The following is a 13209-nucleotide window of genomic DNA, read 5'->3' on the forward strand; positions in this document are numbered from 1 at the left end:
CGCCCCCGGCCGCGTGTCTGCATGTCCCGAGGAGGAGCCGGAAAGTGGGGAGCAAGCGGCCTGGTGGGCAGCAGAGGTATGGGGGGCTCCGCCCTGAGCAGCCAGGTGGGCCATGTGGCCCGCTGGACCTTTCGAATGCGTCGTGCTCTGGCCGAGGGTCTCGCCCGGGGGCCAGTGGTCTGGTCACGGGTTGGTATGGGGAGGTGCCTCCGACTGTGTGGGCCCTCCTGGCTCCGGAGCTCTCGGAGCTCGGAGAGAGGGCAGTGGGCTGCGAGGAAGCCCGCTCCACCCAGCTTGGCCACACGGCACGGCGCCGCCAGGCCGTGGCCACTAGGGGGCGGGGGCCGCGCTCCCAGAGAGCCGCCTAGGTCTGACCGCCGCTCTGTGAGGACCCGGCCTTTCCGAGCCGGCGGGCGGAGCGGGGCGCCGGGACGTCTCCTGGACTGCTAGCCCTCGAGGCCCCTCCCACTGGGCGGGATCCTGCGTGGCTCCGCTCTGTAGGACTGGAGTCCCCCTGCTCATTGAGCCAGCCTCTCGATGAGACCAGGAGCAGAGAGGACACGCCCAGATACTCTGAGGGATCTTGATGCAGGCTGTCCTAGGCGCGGCAACCTCACGGAGCCCCTGACGCTTGAGGGGCCTCCGCAGTGGGGGTCGAGGTAGACCTCATGCCCAGACGGGCTCTCAAGCTCGCCCCAGGGCGCCTGCTCCGACCTGGTGCCTGCTAGGCTCTTTGCTTGTCTCAGCACCCTCTACCCAAACGTAGTGGGGAGGGCCCTTGGCGCCTGCGCACGCAGTGGAGACCTGGACACGGAGTGGAAGGAGGCTGGCCGTGTCCGCCCAGCTCAGAGGGAAGCAGTGGACTGTTGGGGAAAGTGTCCCAGAGTGGCAGGATGGGCTCACAATCCTGCATCCACTTTGTGAACGCTGCTTTGCTGTCTCCTCCCTGCAGCCCGAGGCTGGACGCTGGACCCTCGCTTCTGTTTTCCAGACCCGCTCTAAACACTTCGCCTGTGGGCATAGTGTGGGGTGCAGGAGGGGCAGCCACACACAGGTTCCCTGAGACCTTTTCTGGTCCACTTGAGGTCTGTGCCAAGACTTCTCCACAGCTCCTCCCGAGAACTTTGGATTGTGGTTTCACTGGCCAGGGACATTCACTGCAGGGTGACCTACTCGGGAGTCTGCGTGTCTGTACTTGCATCCTCATGGAGCCACTACATGTGGGGCCCTTAGTGCCAGTGAGAAACTGCTTCTTTCTCAGCCCCGTAATGCACCTGCTGCTGCCCTTGAGGGCACAGACCAGCCCCGGCTCCAGAGTGGGTGATGGAGGGGTCGGAGCCACATCCGACCATGCCAGGATACAGTCACAGACAAGCCTGGGAAGCCTCCGGTACCACCTGCCTCTGGCAGTCCTGAAATGGCATAGGTGTTTAGCCCCCCAGTCTCCAGGTGTGGCCAGCTGACCAACAGCATTATGCCCTGGGAGGAGAGCTGCCAAATGGGAGCTCTTTTGCTCACTCCAGCTGGGTGTAACGACTTGAGGGTGGGCGGGAACTGGTGAGTCCAGGAAGCTGGCTACCAGACCTGTGATTCTCTTTGTACCCTAGCTGTGCACCTGGGTCAGGGTCAGATCTTCTAGGCCCCCATTGGGTGGGCTTTCCCATGGACTTGTAACCTTTCTCCCCAGCCAGGGGTCTTGACCATCTGGGGCACTCAAGAAACATGGCAGGTTGACCTACCTGATTCCCCCTTCTGCTGCACAGACAGCTAGGGCCGGTGGACTGAGTACCAGGAGCCCATGCCTGCACCCCTGCCTAGGGCAGCTTCAATCTCCCTGAGCATGGGCCAGGCCCCACTCATCTTTCCCGGGCCTGGGGGGCAGCCAGCCACCCACCTGTGGTGCCCCTGCTCCAGGTAACTTCCAACTCCAGGATTACCTGGGTGGTGAGGAGGGTGTCTGCTTCAAGGCAGATCCCAGGAGTACCTCCTTTTGCTAGATGTATGAAGCCCATGTGGAACCTTCCTTTTCCCTGAGCCCTGGCCAGCGCTTGTCTCAACGCCAGAAGCCAGCTGGCCACAAGACTACCATGGCAAGAGGGAGCTGGCACACATAATCCACCTGCCCCAGGAGGTGGCTTGGGGCCAGCCAGAGCCTCTCTGCATAGATCTGAGTCTGTAAAGGGATTTCAGCTGTTCCACCCTTGTTGAGGGTGGGGCCAAAGCCTCCCTTCCACCTGTTGCTGTGGGCAGGGAGGTGGCAGTGTCCAACAGACTGCTGAGCATTGGAGGGCTGCAGGGACCTGATAGAGCCTCTGTGAGGTGGGGGTGGGGCAGTAGTTATTCTTGGGTGCTGCTGGAGGGTAGAATTTCAGATTTGTTTATGCCTTTAGGAGGCACCTTGGAGCCAAAGGTGGGGCATCCAGCTCAGTGCTAATATTCAAGTCACCTGGTCACCAGGAGGGGGCCTCAGATTTCCTTGTCCTATCATCTGTGGGGATGTGGGTGGGGAATGAGCTTCCTTCAGGGAATTGTGGGAGGGGTACTGGAGCACAGTGGTCCTGAGCAAGCCCCAGGCAGGCAAACCTGCAAGCCTGTGCAGAGGCAGGCAGTCCACATGCGGGGCTGGCCTGGAGATTGTGCAGGCCACACTAGGCAAAATCGGTGCTATTAATATCTGGCGCATGAGCCCCAGCTGGGTGATCCTCTTATGCCTGTGGCCTCTGAGGCCAGCAGTGTGTGCCATTAATACAGTGGACTCTTGGGACCTCCCACCTTCTGTGCCTCTAGCCCCTATACCAAGCAGACAGCCTCTGTCTGCCAGGGCGCCGGACCCACCCAGCTCTTTACCTGCTGTGCTGCCCATAAGAGTGGTTACACCATGGAGGGCTAATTCAGGTAGGCAGAGCTCCTGAACTGTCTTGGGAAGCTGCTGTGGATTTAAGAGGACGCCATGCCTCCCCTAACTGCCCGCGCCTAAGCCACACACTCTTGGGATCACCCCACTGTCCAGGAGCAGCCACCTCCAGGATCTCTGTGCCTACTGCATCCTTAGCCATGAGCAACCCCCCTGCTTACCCTGGCATGAGGATCTCAGGGTGCTGGGCCCTTGGAGCAGAAGGCAGGTGAGTCAGAGCAATGTCCTTGCTGGTGAGGAATCTACCTTCACAGTGGTGCTGGCTACTCCGAACCTGTGTGCAGTGTGTGTCTATGGATATAGGAAACAAACAGGCTGGCAGGCACTCTGGGGAGCCTGGCACGGCTCAGGCCACAGGCGTGGTTTGCTTAGGGCTGTGGGTTTTGAGTGTGTCTTGTGTTCATTGTGGCTCATAATCCTTTGGGCTGAGATAGTGTTTGTCAGAAACACCCTTGTCCATTTGTGGATGGGAAACAAGGTCTTGTGTGCAAACTTTCCTTCTCTAGGGGTGCTTCTTGCAAGATAGCAGAGCTGGGCTTGGTGTGGACACAGCCTGATGTCTGGGCCCATCAAAAGCAAGGTCAGGCAGGTTTTCTCTCCAACCTGCTTGTGGCAGGTCTGCACCAGGCTCAGCAGCACAAAACTTGGAGGGGAACTGGTTGTGGTGGGACTTCAGTATGGTGAGAGTTACTGAGGGGGCTGTGTAGTGAGGACCAAGGAGAGCAGGGCCAGCCACAGCCCCTGACTTCTGCCCAGTATCAGTCCAAGCTGGTCCTGCTTTGTACCACTGGGTTGATACCACTCACCACTGAAATCCAGAGCTCAACACAGGCAGCTCTGGGTGTGTCTTTCAGCGCCCCCCCAGCCTGAGGCATAGGGTGATTCCTTGCAGCTGGTGGGTGAAGCGCGCAGAGGAAGGGCCAACCTGTGTTGGCTGTCTGCGCACTGTGGCCTCAAGGGTCCCTTGGAGCTGCCCTATCTTTTGGGATTGTGCTGTCTGTGCAGGCTGACAGCTCCAAGCTTTACCCAAGGGGGCTGCCACTGCTCCCCGCTGTTGGGCAGCCCATTGGGTGGGCCTAGCAGAGCCATTATCGGTACTATTGGTGGATTAGTGTGCCCAGGTGACCAGCCAGCTGCACTGTGTCAGGGATCTGGGACATGACTGTGTTTGTGAGTCCTGACTCTCCCTTCTTAGAGCCATCCAGGCAGACCTGTGTTTGGTGGAACCTCTCAAAAGGCTCGTCATACTTTGGCCTGTGTCCACCACAGGCTGTCCCGCTCCCATCTTGGTGCCCAGTGGAGCAATGCTGTCCGCAGGCTCCCTGCCTGGCCATTTTAATAGCTGGCTGTGTTGTTTGTGCTCTGCCTGTGTTGTTTGTGCTCTGCCTCCTGCCAGTGCCAGTGCCAGTGCCAGTGCTGAATTCCAGAGTCACAGAGGTGAGACTGAGCTCAGAAAACTGGCTAATTACTCCCCAAGCTCTCCTCAGGGTGGATGGCGTGGAAACGGCCAGGTCTATCTGTCCTCGAGAACAAGTGCATTGTGTTTTTCTTGTCAGATGAGTGGTCTTTTTGCTGCTTAGGCTTGTGCCCACGTTGCTGTGTGCCTTTGAGAGCTGCTAATGTAACCTGTCACGCATTATTAGGCTTCAGCTCCCCACCGCCACTGCAATAGACACCATTTCCTGGACCGTGGTGATTGCAGGTTACTCGGAGAGGAGCACACCCCTGGAAACAGTGCTCCTGTCCCAGAAGCAGGAATGTGCTTGTCCCACCCCATGTCCTCTGTGTGCCAGCCCTGGGAAGCACTGCGTGGGCCTCTGGGTGGCTGCTGCAACGGACGCAGCCGGACATCCAACTTCCCTGGCAGACCATATTGTGGTTGGGGTAGCAGTGAGGCGAGTGCTTGTACACAAGAGTCTCTGTTCCGAATCCCAGTGCCCAGAGCAATCCCAGTTATGACTGATGTGTCCATTTGTAGCTTTTTTATGCTCACAGGCAGTGACTTGAAGTCACATTCCAGTGATGATTCTTTGTCTGCTGAGTGGTTGGTTTTGGTTTGTTTTTGTGTGGCTGGGGACTGAACCCAAGAGCTCAAACAGGCTAGGCATGTGTTCTACCACTAAGCTACATCCCTCTAGCCCTTTTACTTTTATTTTTAACACATGGTCTCACTAAGTTGTTTAGGCTGAATTTAAAACTTGTAATCCTCCTGCCTCAGCCTCTAGAGGTGGAGGTTTACAGGTTTGTGCCACCATACCTGGCTTATCTGTTGGGTTTCTCTAAAAATGAAATCACATATTTTCATAGTTTAATCTTCTTACCTAACCGTGCTCCAGGACTCACCTGGTATTCTCTGCAGTGTTCTTCGCTTGTGCCATTCCAGATCATGGTGAGCAGGCCGCACTGCGGTAGAAAGCACCCGGCAAGGAGCTGGCCCTGCACACCCACCTGCTCTCTCTCTTTACTCCTCTCCTTTTCCTTTTCCTTTTCTTCCCCTCCCCTCTCTCATTCCCATCCCTTTCCTTTTCATTGTTTCTTTTTGTGTTGTTTTGTGGTGTGTGTGTGTGTGTGTGTGTGTGTGTGTGTGTTTTGCTTTGTTTTGTTTTGGGTTTTTTTGGAGTGGATTTTGAGACAGGTTCTCAATCTGTAGCCCAGTCTGATCTCAAACTTGCAGTGCTCCTGCCTCAGCTTCCTGAGTGCTGGGAATATAGGTGTGGTACATCACGACATCTAGCTTCTACCTGCTGTTTTTGTAGACATCTCTCCTGCCCACCAAGTGCTCTGCCCTGTGTAGTCAGAGGCCCAGGTCAAGGAGTCATCCCCAACATGGGTGGGCGATGACCTGCCAGGCCAAGCCACTAAGCCCTGAAAACCTCTTGGGCACCCTGGAAGATGGTGCTAGGGACCCTGTGACCAGTCCAGTCTCCCTCTCTGCAGTGGCCCCTGTCCACTCTGGATATCCATAACATCTTCCAATCAGGCTCTGCCTCTCAGGACAGACTGAGCAGGTGGTAGGTATACCATGCAGTTGACCAGGTCTTCCCGAAAGCTGTCGCCTTTAAGGGTTTGAGGACATAGCTAGAAATGGCACCCCTTTGGGGACACAAGCCAATTGCATAATCAGCAGGAGGCTGAGTGGCAGCTCTGCATGAATAGTGGTATAAATGGACACAGGCACAAGTCTAGGCCTTACCTGGGTTGAGTGTCCACCTGCAGCCTCCCCCTTCTCCATGGTGGCTCAGGGTTCAGCTCTAAAGTTAGCCCAGACAGGTGGTGTTTATTGGATGCTGAAGTTTTTGCCTTGGGGACCCAGGAGGGGTCATGGTGAGAACAAGTGGGCTCCCTGAAAGACTCCCAGGCTAGGATCTCCTCATTGTTGTTGTTGTTTGAGTCTCACTGTGTAGTTCACGATGGTCTTGGACTCACTGTGTAGCCCAGGCTGGACTCAAATTTGCAGCGATCCTCCTGCCTCAGCCTCCTGAGTGCTGGATTACAGGTGTGTGCCACCACACCCAGCTTCTTGCCATCTGTCCTATGCTCTGACAGCTAGTGAGGCCTGGCAGGGCACCGTCCTGCACAGGGCCATCCTGCCACTGACATTACCTCTGCCACTGCACTGCCCTCCCATCTCCTGGAGTGCCTGCCCTTCAGGATGCCAGTGACTGGGCTGCTTAGTGAGTGCCTGGGCTGGGAGGGCTGTGGTCTTCTATAGGGTCTTGTCCTGGAGCTCCTACCTCTCATCCCTTGAGGTCAGTGCCGCACCCAGCCCAGTCCACACAGAAGATGGAGTATGGCCAGAGATAGTGGCTCCTCCTGTGTTTTGTTATCATCTCCTGTCCTTGCTGTGTGGACAGATGGTCCGAGGCCCTTTGAGATCAGCTGCATATGCCCTCTTGTGCATGCCCAGGTTGAGCCACCCATCTTAGCCAAGCCAGTGCCTTCAGGGACACATCCCATGGACCCTTTCTCTGGGTGCGACTCACCCTGGGCCTGTGCTGAATATATCTCTCTTTGCAGTAGTAATGCAGGGTGCCTGGACAGACTCCTCCCACCCGTGGGTACCGGGCGCTCACCCCGGAAGCGTACCACCAGCCAGTGCAAGTCCGAGCCACCCCTGCTGCGCACAAGCAAGCGTACCATCTACACAGCAGGGCGACCTCCCTGGTACAACGAGCATGGCACTCAGTCCAAGGAGGCCTTTGCCATCGGTGAGAGGAGTGTAGGTAGGCGCCTCTGGGACCCATCTGTGTAGCCAGCCCTATTGCTCCTGACCAAAGGGTTCTCTTCCTCCCTGGCAGGGCTGGGAGGTGGCAGTGCCTCTGGGAAGACCACTGTGGCCAGGATGATCATCGAGGCACTGGATGTACCCTGGGTGGTACTGCTGTCCATGGACTCCTTCTACAAGGTGAGGCACTACTCAGCTCCCCGGAGCAGCCTACATCCTCCGACCCGTGTCCCCTGCAAATGTAGACCCATGATCCCTGGGCCTTTGCATGGCTAAGCCAGGGGCTGTGGGTGAGCATCTTTCTGTGTTCCGTGGCTCCCACAGGTGCTGACACAGCAGCAGCAGGAGCAGGCTGCCTGCAACAACTTCAACTTTGACCATCCAGATGCCTTTGACTTCGATCTCATCATTTCCACTCTCAAGAAGCTGAAGCAGGGCAGGAGCGTCCAAGTGCCCATCTACGACTTCACCACCCACAGCAGAAAGAAAGAATGGGTAGGCCCAGGGCTGCAGAGGGGACTGCAGAAGTGTGAGCTAGGCCTTGAAACTCCCTGGGTTCCTTTGCAGAAAACGCTTTATGGTGCAAATGTCATCATCTTCGAGGGTATCATGGCCTTTGCTGACAAGACACTGTTGGAGGTGAGGACCTGCTAGGACACCCACCACAAAGGTGTCCCTGTGCCTTAAACATTCTTCCTGCAGCAAGGAACTGTGTACACATCTAGACGAATCCTCCTGCCTGGCTTCCTGTTACCTGTCCGCAAGGCCATTCACTCTCCTGTCTGATTGGGCCCTCCCCACCCCAGGAGGTTGCAGGAATGCCCCAGGCATGATACACCTTGGTCATCTCCTGGGTGGGATGGCAGGGTGTGACTGCTGGGGACAGTGGTTCCCCCTTCCATGTGCTGAATCTTGTGCCTGTATCTGCTGTGTTCTTCACATTCTTGTTCCTTGCTGAGATCCATGGGAGGTCTTGAGGCCAAGGAGATTGAGGGGCTTACTGTAGCTCATATGGACTGAGTTTGATTTTGGCTCAGGCCCAGAGGATGCCACTCTCTGGCATACAGCAGCACCAGTCCCAAAACAGCTTCTCACGGGACATTTGCCATGTGCTAAGTGGTGGGGCCACACCCAGAGCTCACTAAGTCCCAGGTCCCCCAGTATTCACAGGAGCTGCAGTGAGCAAAGTGTAGATCATGCTACCCTACTCTGCTCCTGCCTGATTCTGTCCTGAGCCCTTGACCTACAGTGCCCCCTTCCATGTATCTGGACTTGGCACCCACAGCACCCCACACCTCTTGTGTACACATCTGGGCACATACTCCTGCCTGGCTTCTTGCACAGGCCCAGCACACAGACCAGGAGGTCTTGTGGCAGTAGCTGACTGACCCACGTGGCCATGCTGGCTCTGCTGGCGACGGTGCCCTCAACAGGCCTGTGACAGTCCTGCTGGGGCAGCACTCAGCCCCACTCATTGGCTCACTGTCCCCAACCAGCTCCTGGACATGAAGATCTTTGTGGATACTGACTCTGATATCCGACTGGTGCGGCGGTTGCGTCGGGACATCAGTGAACGCGGCCGGGACATCGAGGGTGTCATTAAGCAGTACAACAAGTTTGTCAAGCCTGCCTTCGACCAGTACATCCAGCCGACCATGCGCCTGGCAGATATTGTGGTGCCCAGAGGTGAGGCTGCCAGGCCACTGCTAAGGGGTGGGACACACAGGCAACCCAGCCTCTGAGTTGCCCTCCTCCATCTGCCCAGGAAGTGGGAACACGGTGGCCATTGACCTGATTGTGCAGCATGTGCACAGCCAGCTGGAAGAGGTGAGCTGGAAGAGGCCAGACGCAGCTGCATCCCTGCCACTCTGCTGCCCACCCATTGTAGCCTGTCCCCACACCCTGTGTCCCACGGAGGTGCCAGCCTTTGAGTGTCTTGGGCCAGCTTTGTCAGCCTGGTCCCCCAGCCCATCTCCCAGCCCCTCCTGCTGCCTGGAGGAGTTGCAGGTCTCAGTCCTGGCCAAAGACCAGGCCACTACCTGCCCGCAGCTGAAGAATGGCCTTGCACAGAAGGGCACACTCCTGTCCTTCCCAGCCCTTTGGAGACAGCAAGGAAGATTCAGTGTCCCACTGGCCCAGGACATGGGGTTTCAGTGTTAAAACTGTGACATTGGTCAGTGACTCCTGTCACACTGTTTGCCCTAGGAGTGACACTCCCACTGTAGGACCAACATGGGGCATTTGGTGGCTGGTCTTCGAGTCTGGGTATGGTTTCCAGTGTACTGTTGGAGGGCTGGAGCCTGCGGAATGGGTGCAGGGGTCCAGGCTTTCACTGCCCCGATCCAGAACCCCAGGTCTTGGCCAAGTGGTCCCAGGTTTGAGGCCATTAGAAGCTTGCCCCTCCCACTGCTGGCAGCTGCCTGGGCTGTTTCCCCACAGGGCCATGGCCTGTCCATTCCCGGGTGGGGGGAGCCTGGCGCTTGCCCTGGTCACTGACGCATCACCCGTTCCCTTGTGTTTCCTTGTGTTGCTGTCACAGCGTGAACTCAGCGTCAGGTAAGACTTCCACTGCTGTCTGCACGGATGGAGGCATTTCCGGTATCCACATTGAACCCCAGGGCTGAGTTGGTACCCAGCCAGGCAGCAGGCAGCTGAGGGGTGGAGTGGCCTTGGTTCTGCTTCCCCTTGTAGATAGATAAGGCATTTGAGACACAGTTCAAGTAACTCCAGCACCTGTGCTGGCTCACTGTTGATAGAGTCTCCTTTCTGTGGTGCTTGCCCCCAGAGATCAAAGATGTCTCCTCAGCAGCAGTAGGGTCTGGCTCTGCCTCCTCATCATCTTTGGGGGTGTGAGGCTTCAGCCCCTCCTTTGCCCTCCCTGCCCACCCTGGCTGTGCTGTGTCCCTCTCTGACCTTCAGTCACTGGTGCAATGCTTAGATGAACCTGGCAGGCGGGAGTCAAGCACCTGTTCAAGCCTTGGGCAGCACCAGAACCCTGCCCTTCCCCTAGGCTGTCCTGGAGGCCAGGAAACTCTGGCTGAGCCACCACTTGGAAATGCCTCCGGGGCCGCCTTCCTGCCACTTGCTTCTGGTCCCTGCATGCCTCTCTGCTTGCCCCTCACCAAGACCTGGGCACCGCAGGCCTCCTATCAGGTCCCTCTTGAAGCTTTTGTTCTCAGAAGTTTCTAGGGTGTGGCCAGCTCCATTTTCCATTCTCTGGTCACCTAAGGAAGTGGTGGCCAGTGCCCCACGAACTTCCTTCAGCCACAGGAAGTGGTCAGCAGCAGGAGGGAAGGGTACTCCAGCTTGCGCAAGTGCCCTGGCCTCTTCTCCTCTGCCCTCCAGCTGAGACCACCTTCAGGAACACCACTGCTCTCCCCACTAAGTGGTCTTCTCTTTGTTCTTTTCCTCTGTGTAAACCCGTTTCCTGCCTGTTCCCTCCCTGAACACGCTGTTCACCTGGCGAGCAGAGGAAGCTGCGTTGGGATCTGTGAGCAGAGCGTGCTCTTTGTGCTGCGCTGTGTGCCTCCTGCCCGCCACGGCCGTGCCTGCTCCCCCGTGCCCCCACGTCCTCGTCCCCGCACCCCTGCCTCTGCATTCCCACACGGCCCCTGTTGTCTTTGCCTCCCCCTCCTGCCTGCCCTCCTCCCCACACCCCTGCCCACCCCGTCCTCGCCCCTCACCCCTTCTGCCTCCCCTGCCCCTCCCCCTTTCCTCTCAGGCTGGGTGGATGGGGGGACCTGCCCCTGCCGAGTCCTCTTTGCCAGCTCTGCTGAGGGTCCTGCACCGCCTGCAGGTGTGGGCCTGGGCCGGGCTTGACCCACTGCCTAGTTCTTCCAGGGAGAGGTTGGGGACAAGCTTCCTGTCGTGGGTCCAGGATTTGTCAGTACTATGAGCCCACCCTCTGCCACTTGGGCCGTGACTTCCTCTGAGCCTGGAGGGCAGTTTCCTGTCCCCACCCCACATGGCCAGCTACTATCCTCTGCCTTCTGCCCTTCACCTGCCGGTGCAGGTGGGGTGGCATCCGTCCTCCCCACAGCTACAGCCAGGCAGCCAGCACCCACCCTGCCAGCCGCCTTCCCCCACAGTTGTCCCCTCATGGTGACGCACAGCTGTCCTGGGGCTAGAAGGGGCCCTGGGATAAGATGCCCCATTTGTGAGTGTCCCCAATTGGTTTGTGTCCCCAGGGCTGCACTGGCCTCAGCACACCAGTGCCACCCACTTCCCCAGACACTGAGTGTCCTCAAGAGCACACCTCAAGTGCGTGGCATGCACACCATCATCAGGTGAGCACCACCTCTGGGGCAGGATGGGGCATGGCGACCCCAGGAGCCCATGCCACCGAGCTAAGCGCCACCACCTGGCAGGGACAAGGAGACCAGCCGGGATGAGTTCATCTTCTACTCTAAGAGGCTGATGCGACTGCTGATTGAGCACGCGCTCTCCTTCCTCCCCTTCCAGGTGAGGAGCCGCCTGTGGGGTAGGCTGGGGCAGGGATGGGCAGGGATGGTGCTCAAGATCCTGGCTCCTCCTGTACAGGATTGTGTGGTGCAGACTCCACAGGGCCAGGACTACGCGGGCAAGTGCTATGCAGGGAAGCAGGTGAGCATGGCCAGCGGGGCTTGGGGCTGGGGCGGGGGCTGGCTCACTCCATCCCCTCCTCCCCAGATCACAGGTGTGTCTATCCTGCGTGCCGGGGAGACCATGGAGCCTGCGCTTCGTGCTGTGTGCAAAGACGTCCGCATCGGCACCATCCTCATCCAGACCAACCAGCTGACCGGGGAGCCTGAGGTGCTGAGGGTCACAGGGAAGGGCTGGAAGGGGAACTCCAGGGAGCCCATTGTGGGAACGGCTCACCTCCACTGCCCACAGCTCCACTACCTGCGCCTGCCCAAGGATATCAGTGATGACCATGTGATTCTGATGGACTGCACGGTGTCTACAGGCGCGGCAGCCATGATGGCAGTGCGCGTGCTCCTGGTAAGTGGGCCCCGAGTGGGCACAGAGGCTTCCATGGAGCTGAGACTAACCATGTCCTTGCATGGTCAGGACCACGATGTGCCAGAAGACAAGATCTTCTTGCTATCCCTGCTCATGGCGGAGATGGGCGTGCACTCTGTGGCCTACGCCTTCCCTCGTGTGAGAATCATCACCACGGCTGTGGACAAGCGCGTCAATGACCTTTTCCGTATCATCCCAGGCATTGGTGAGGCTACCCTGGACCTCTCACAGGTGCCCAGGGGCAGGGCTGTGACCTCAGAGGCTCCACCACACTGGGCTGCTTCTTTCAACAGGGAACTTTGGTGATCGGTACTTTGGGACAGATGCAGTCCCAGATGGCAGCGATGAGGAGGAGGTGGCCTCCACAGGCTAGCCTTCCAGGCTGAGCCCTCCACCCCAACCCGCTTCCCTCTGCCTCCTGCCTGGGATTGAAGCTGGATGTGGGGGCTCAGCACTCAACTGAGACAGGAAGATCGCCATGACGTCAAGGCCAGGCTGGGCTACATAGTGGGTTCAAGGCCAGCTTGAACTACATAGTGAGCCCTGTCTTGAACAAAAAGAAAAGATGTTAATTTATTTTAATTTACAAAAAAGTTACTAAAAATTTTAATCTATTTTATAAAATAAATAAAGCTTTAGAAAATATAAGTACGACTGGTTAGCTGGGATGCAGAGGGTATCCTGGCCAGGATCTGAGTATAGGCAGTCTCCCCCCACGCCGCAGGAGTTGGCCACCCCATCCCCAAGCTCTGAGACCTCCAGAGTGGGTAGAAGTGGGCTAGGGTTCCCCCAGCGGGGCAGAGTTTCCCAGTGTTGCACATACTTTCTTGGAGTAAAGGGCTCAATGCCAGATGGTGATGAGGGCAGAACCAGGTCCTAGAGCCACACAGTTTGAACCCAGGAAGGGTACAGGGCCACCTAGGGTTCTAAGTGTCACAAGCCACCCTCTGAGACTACTTCCCCTAACCGTGTTCATACCATCAAGGGGCCCAGCAGAAATCAGCATGTGAGGGAAGGATGGAGCAGTGGAAAGATCCCTGTGACTGCAAGGCCATGGCCAGGGTACCCC

The 13209-nt window shown here is 57.6% G+C and overlaps 1 protein-coding gene across 3 annotated transcripts; it reads left to right on the forward strand.

Moving 5' to 3' along the window:
* Positions 1-137: 137 nt before the first annotated feature.
* Uckl1 (uridine-cytidine kinase 1 like 1) lies at positions 138-12664 on the forward strand. 3 transcript variants are annotated; one of them, XM_033767109.1, is made up of 16 exons: positions 585-2895; positions 3011-3122; positions 6932-7137; positions 7213-7319; positions 7464-7634; positions 7707-7778; positions 8636-8825; positions 8905-8966; positions 9679-9695; positions 11327-11425; positions 11507-11600; positions 11679-11741; positions 11808-11930; positions 12012-12119; positions 12189-12345; positions 12434-12664. In XM_033767109.1, the coding sequence occupies exons 1-16, from the start codon at positions 2682-2684 to the stop codon at positions 12511-12513; spliced, it is 1875 nt and encodes a 624-aa protein (XP_033623000.1). In that variant the 5' UTR covers positions 585-2681; the 3' UTR covers positions 12514-12664. The 3 variants fall into 3 exon arrangements, with proteins under 3 accessions (XP_033623001.1, XP_033623000.1, XP_010631694.1); XM_010633392.2 differs by having other exon boundaries at positions 586-2895; positions 6932-7122; XM_033767110.1 differs by lacking the exons at positions 11679-11741; positions 11808-11930; positions 12012-12119; positions 12189-12345; positions 12434-12664 and adding an exon at positions 10610-10935 and having other exon boundaries at positions 138-2895; positions 11507-11588.
* The last annotated feature ends 545 nt before the right edge of the window (positions 12665-13209 follow it).

This window comes from Fukomys damarensis, unplaced genomic scaffold, assembly GCF_012274545.1.
Source record: "Fukomys damarensis isolate Sample0158 unplaced genomic scaffold, DMR_v1.0_HiC HiC_scaffold_22, whole genome shotgun sequence".
Classification (NCBI taxonomy): domain Eukaryota; kingdom Metazoa; phylum Chordata; class Mammalia; order Rodentia; family Bathyergidae; genus Fukomys; species Fukomys damarensis.

What these genes read in the sequence shown, in the direction of transcription:
- Uckl1 (XM_033767109.1), top strand. Translation starts at nt 2,682, where the DNA reads ATGAGCCCCAGCTGGGTGATCCTCTTATGCCTGTGGCCTCTGAGGCCA. An exon ending in ACCATGGAGGGCTAATTCAG is followed by an intron (nt 2,896 to 3,010) that starts GTAGGCAGAGCT and finishes CCCACTGTCCAG; the next exon opens with GAGCAGCCACCTCCAGGATC. An exon ending in CCATGGACTCCTTCTACAAG is followed by an intron (nt 7,320 to 7,463) that starts GTGAGGCACTAC and finishes TGGCTCCCACAG; the next exon opens with GTGCTGACACAGCAGCAGCA.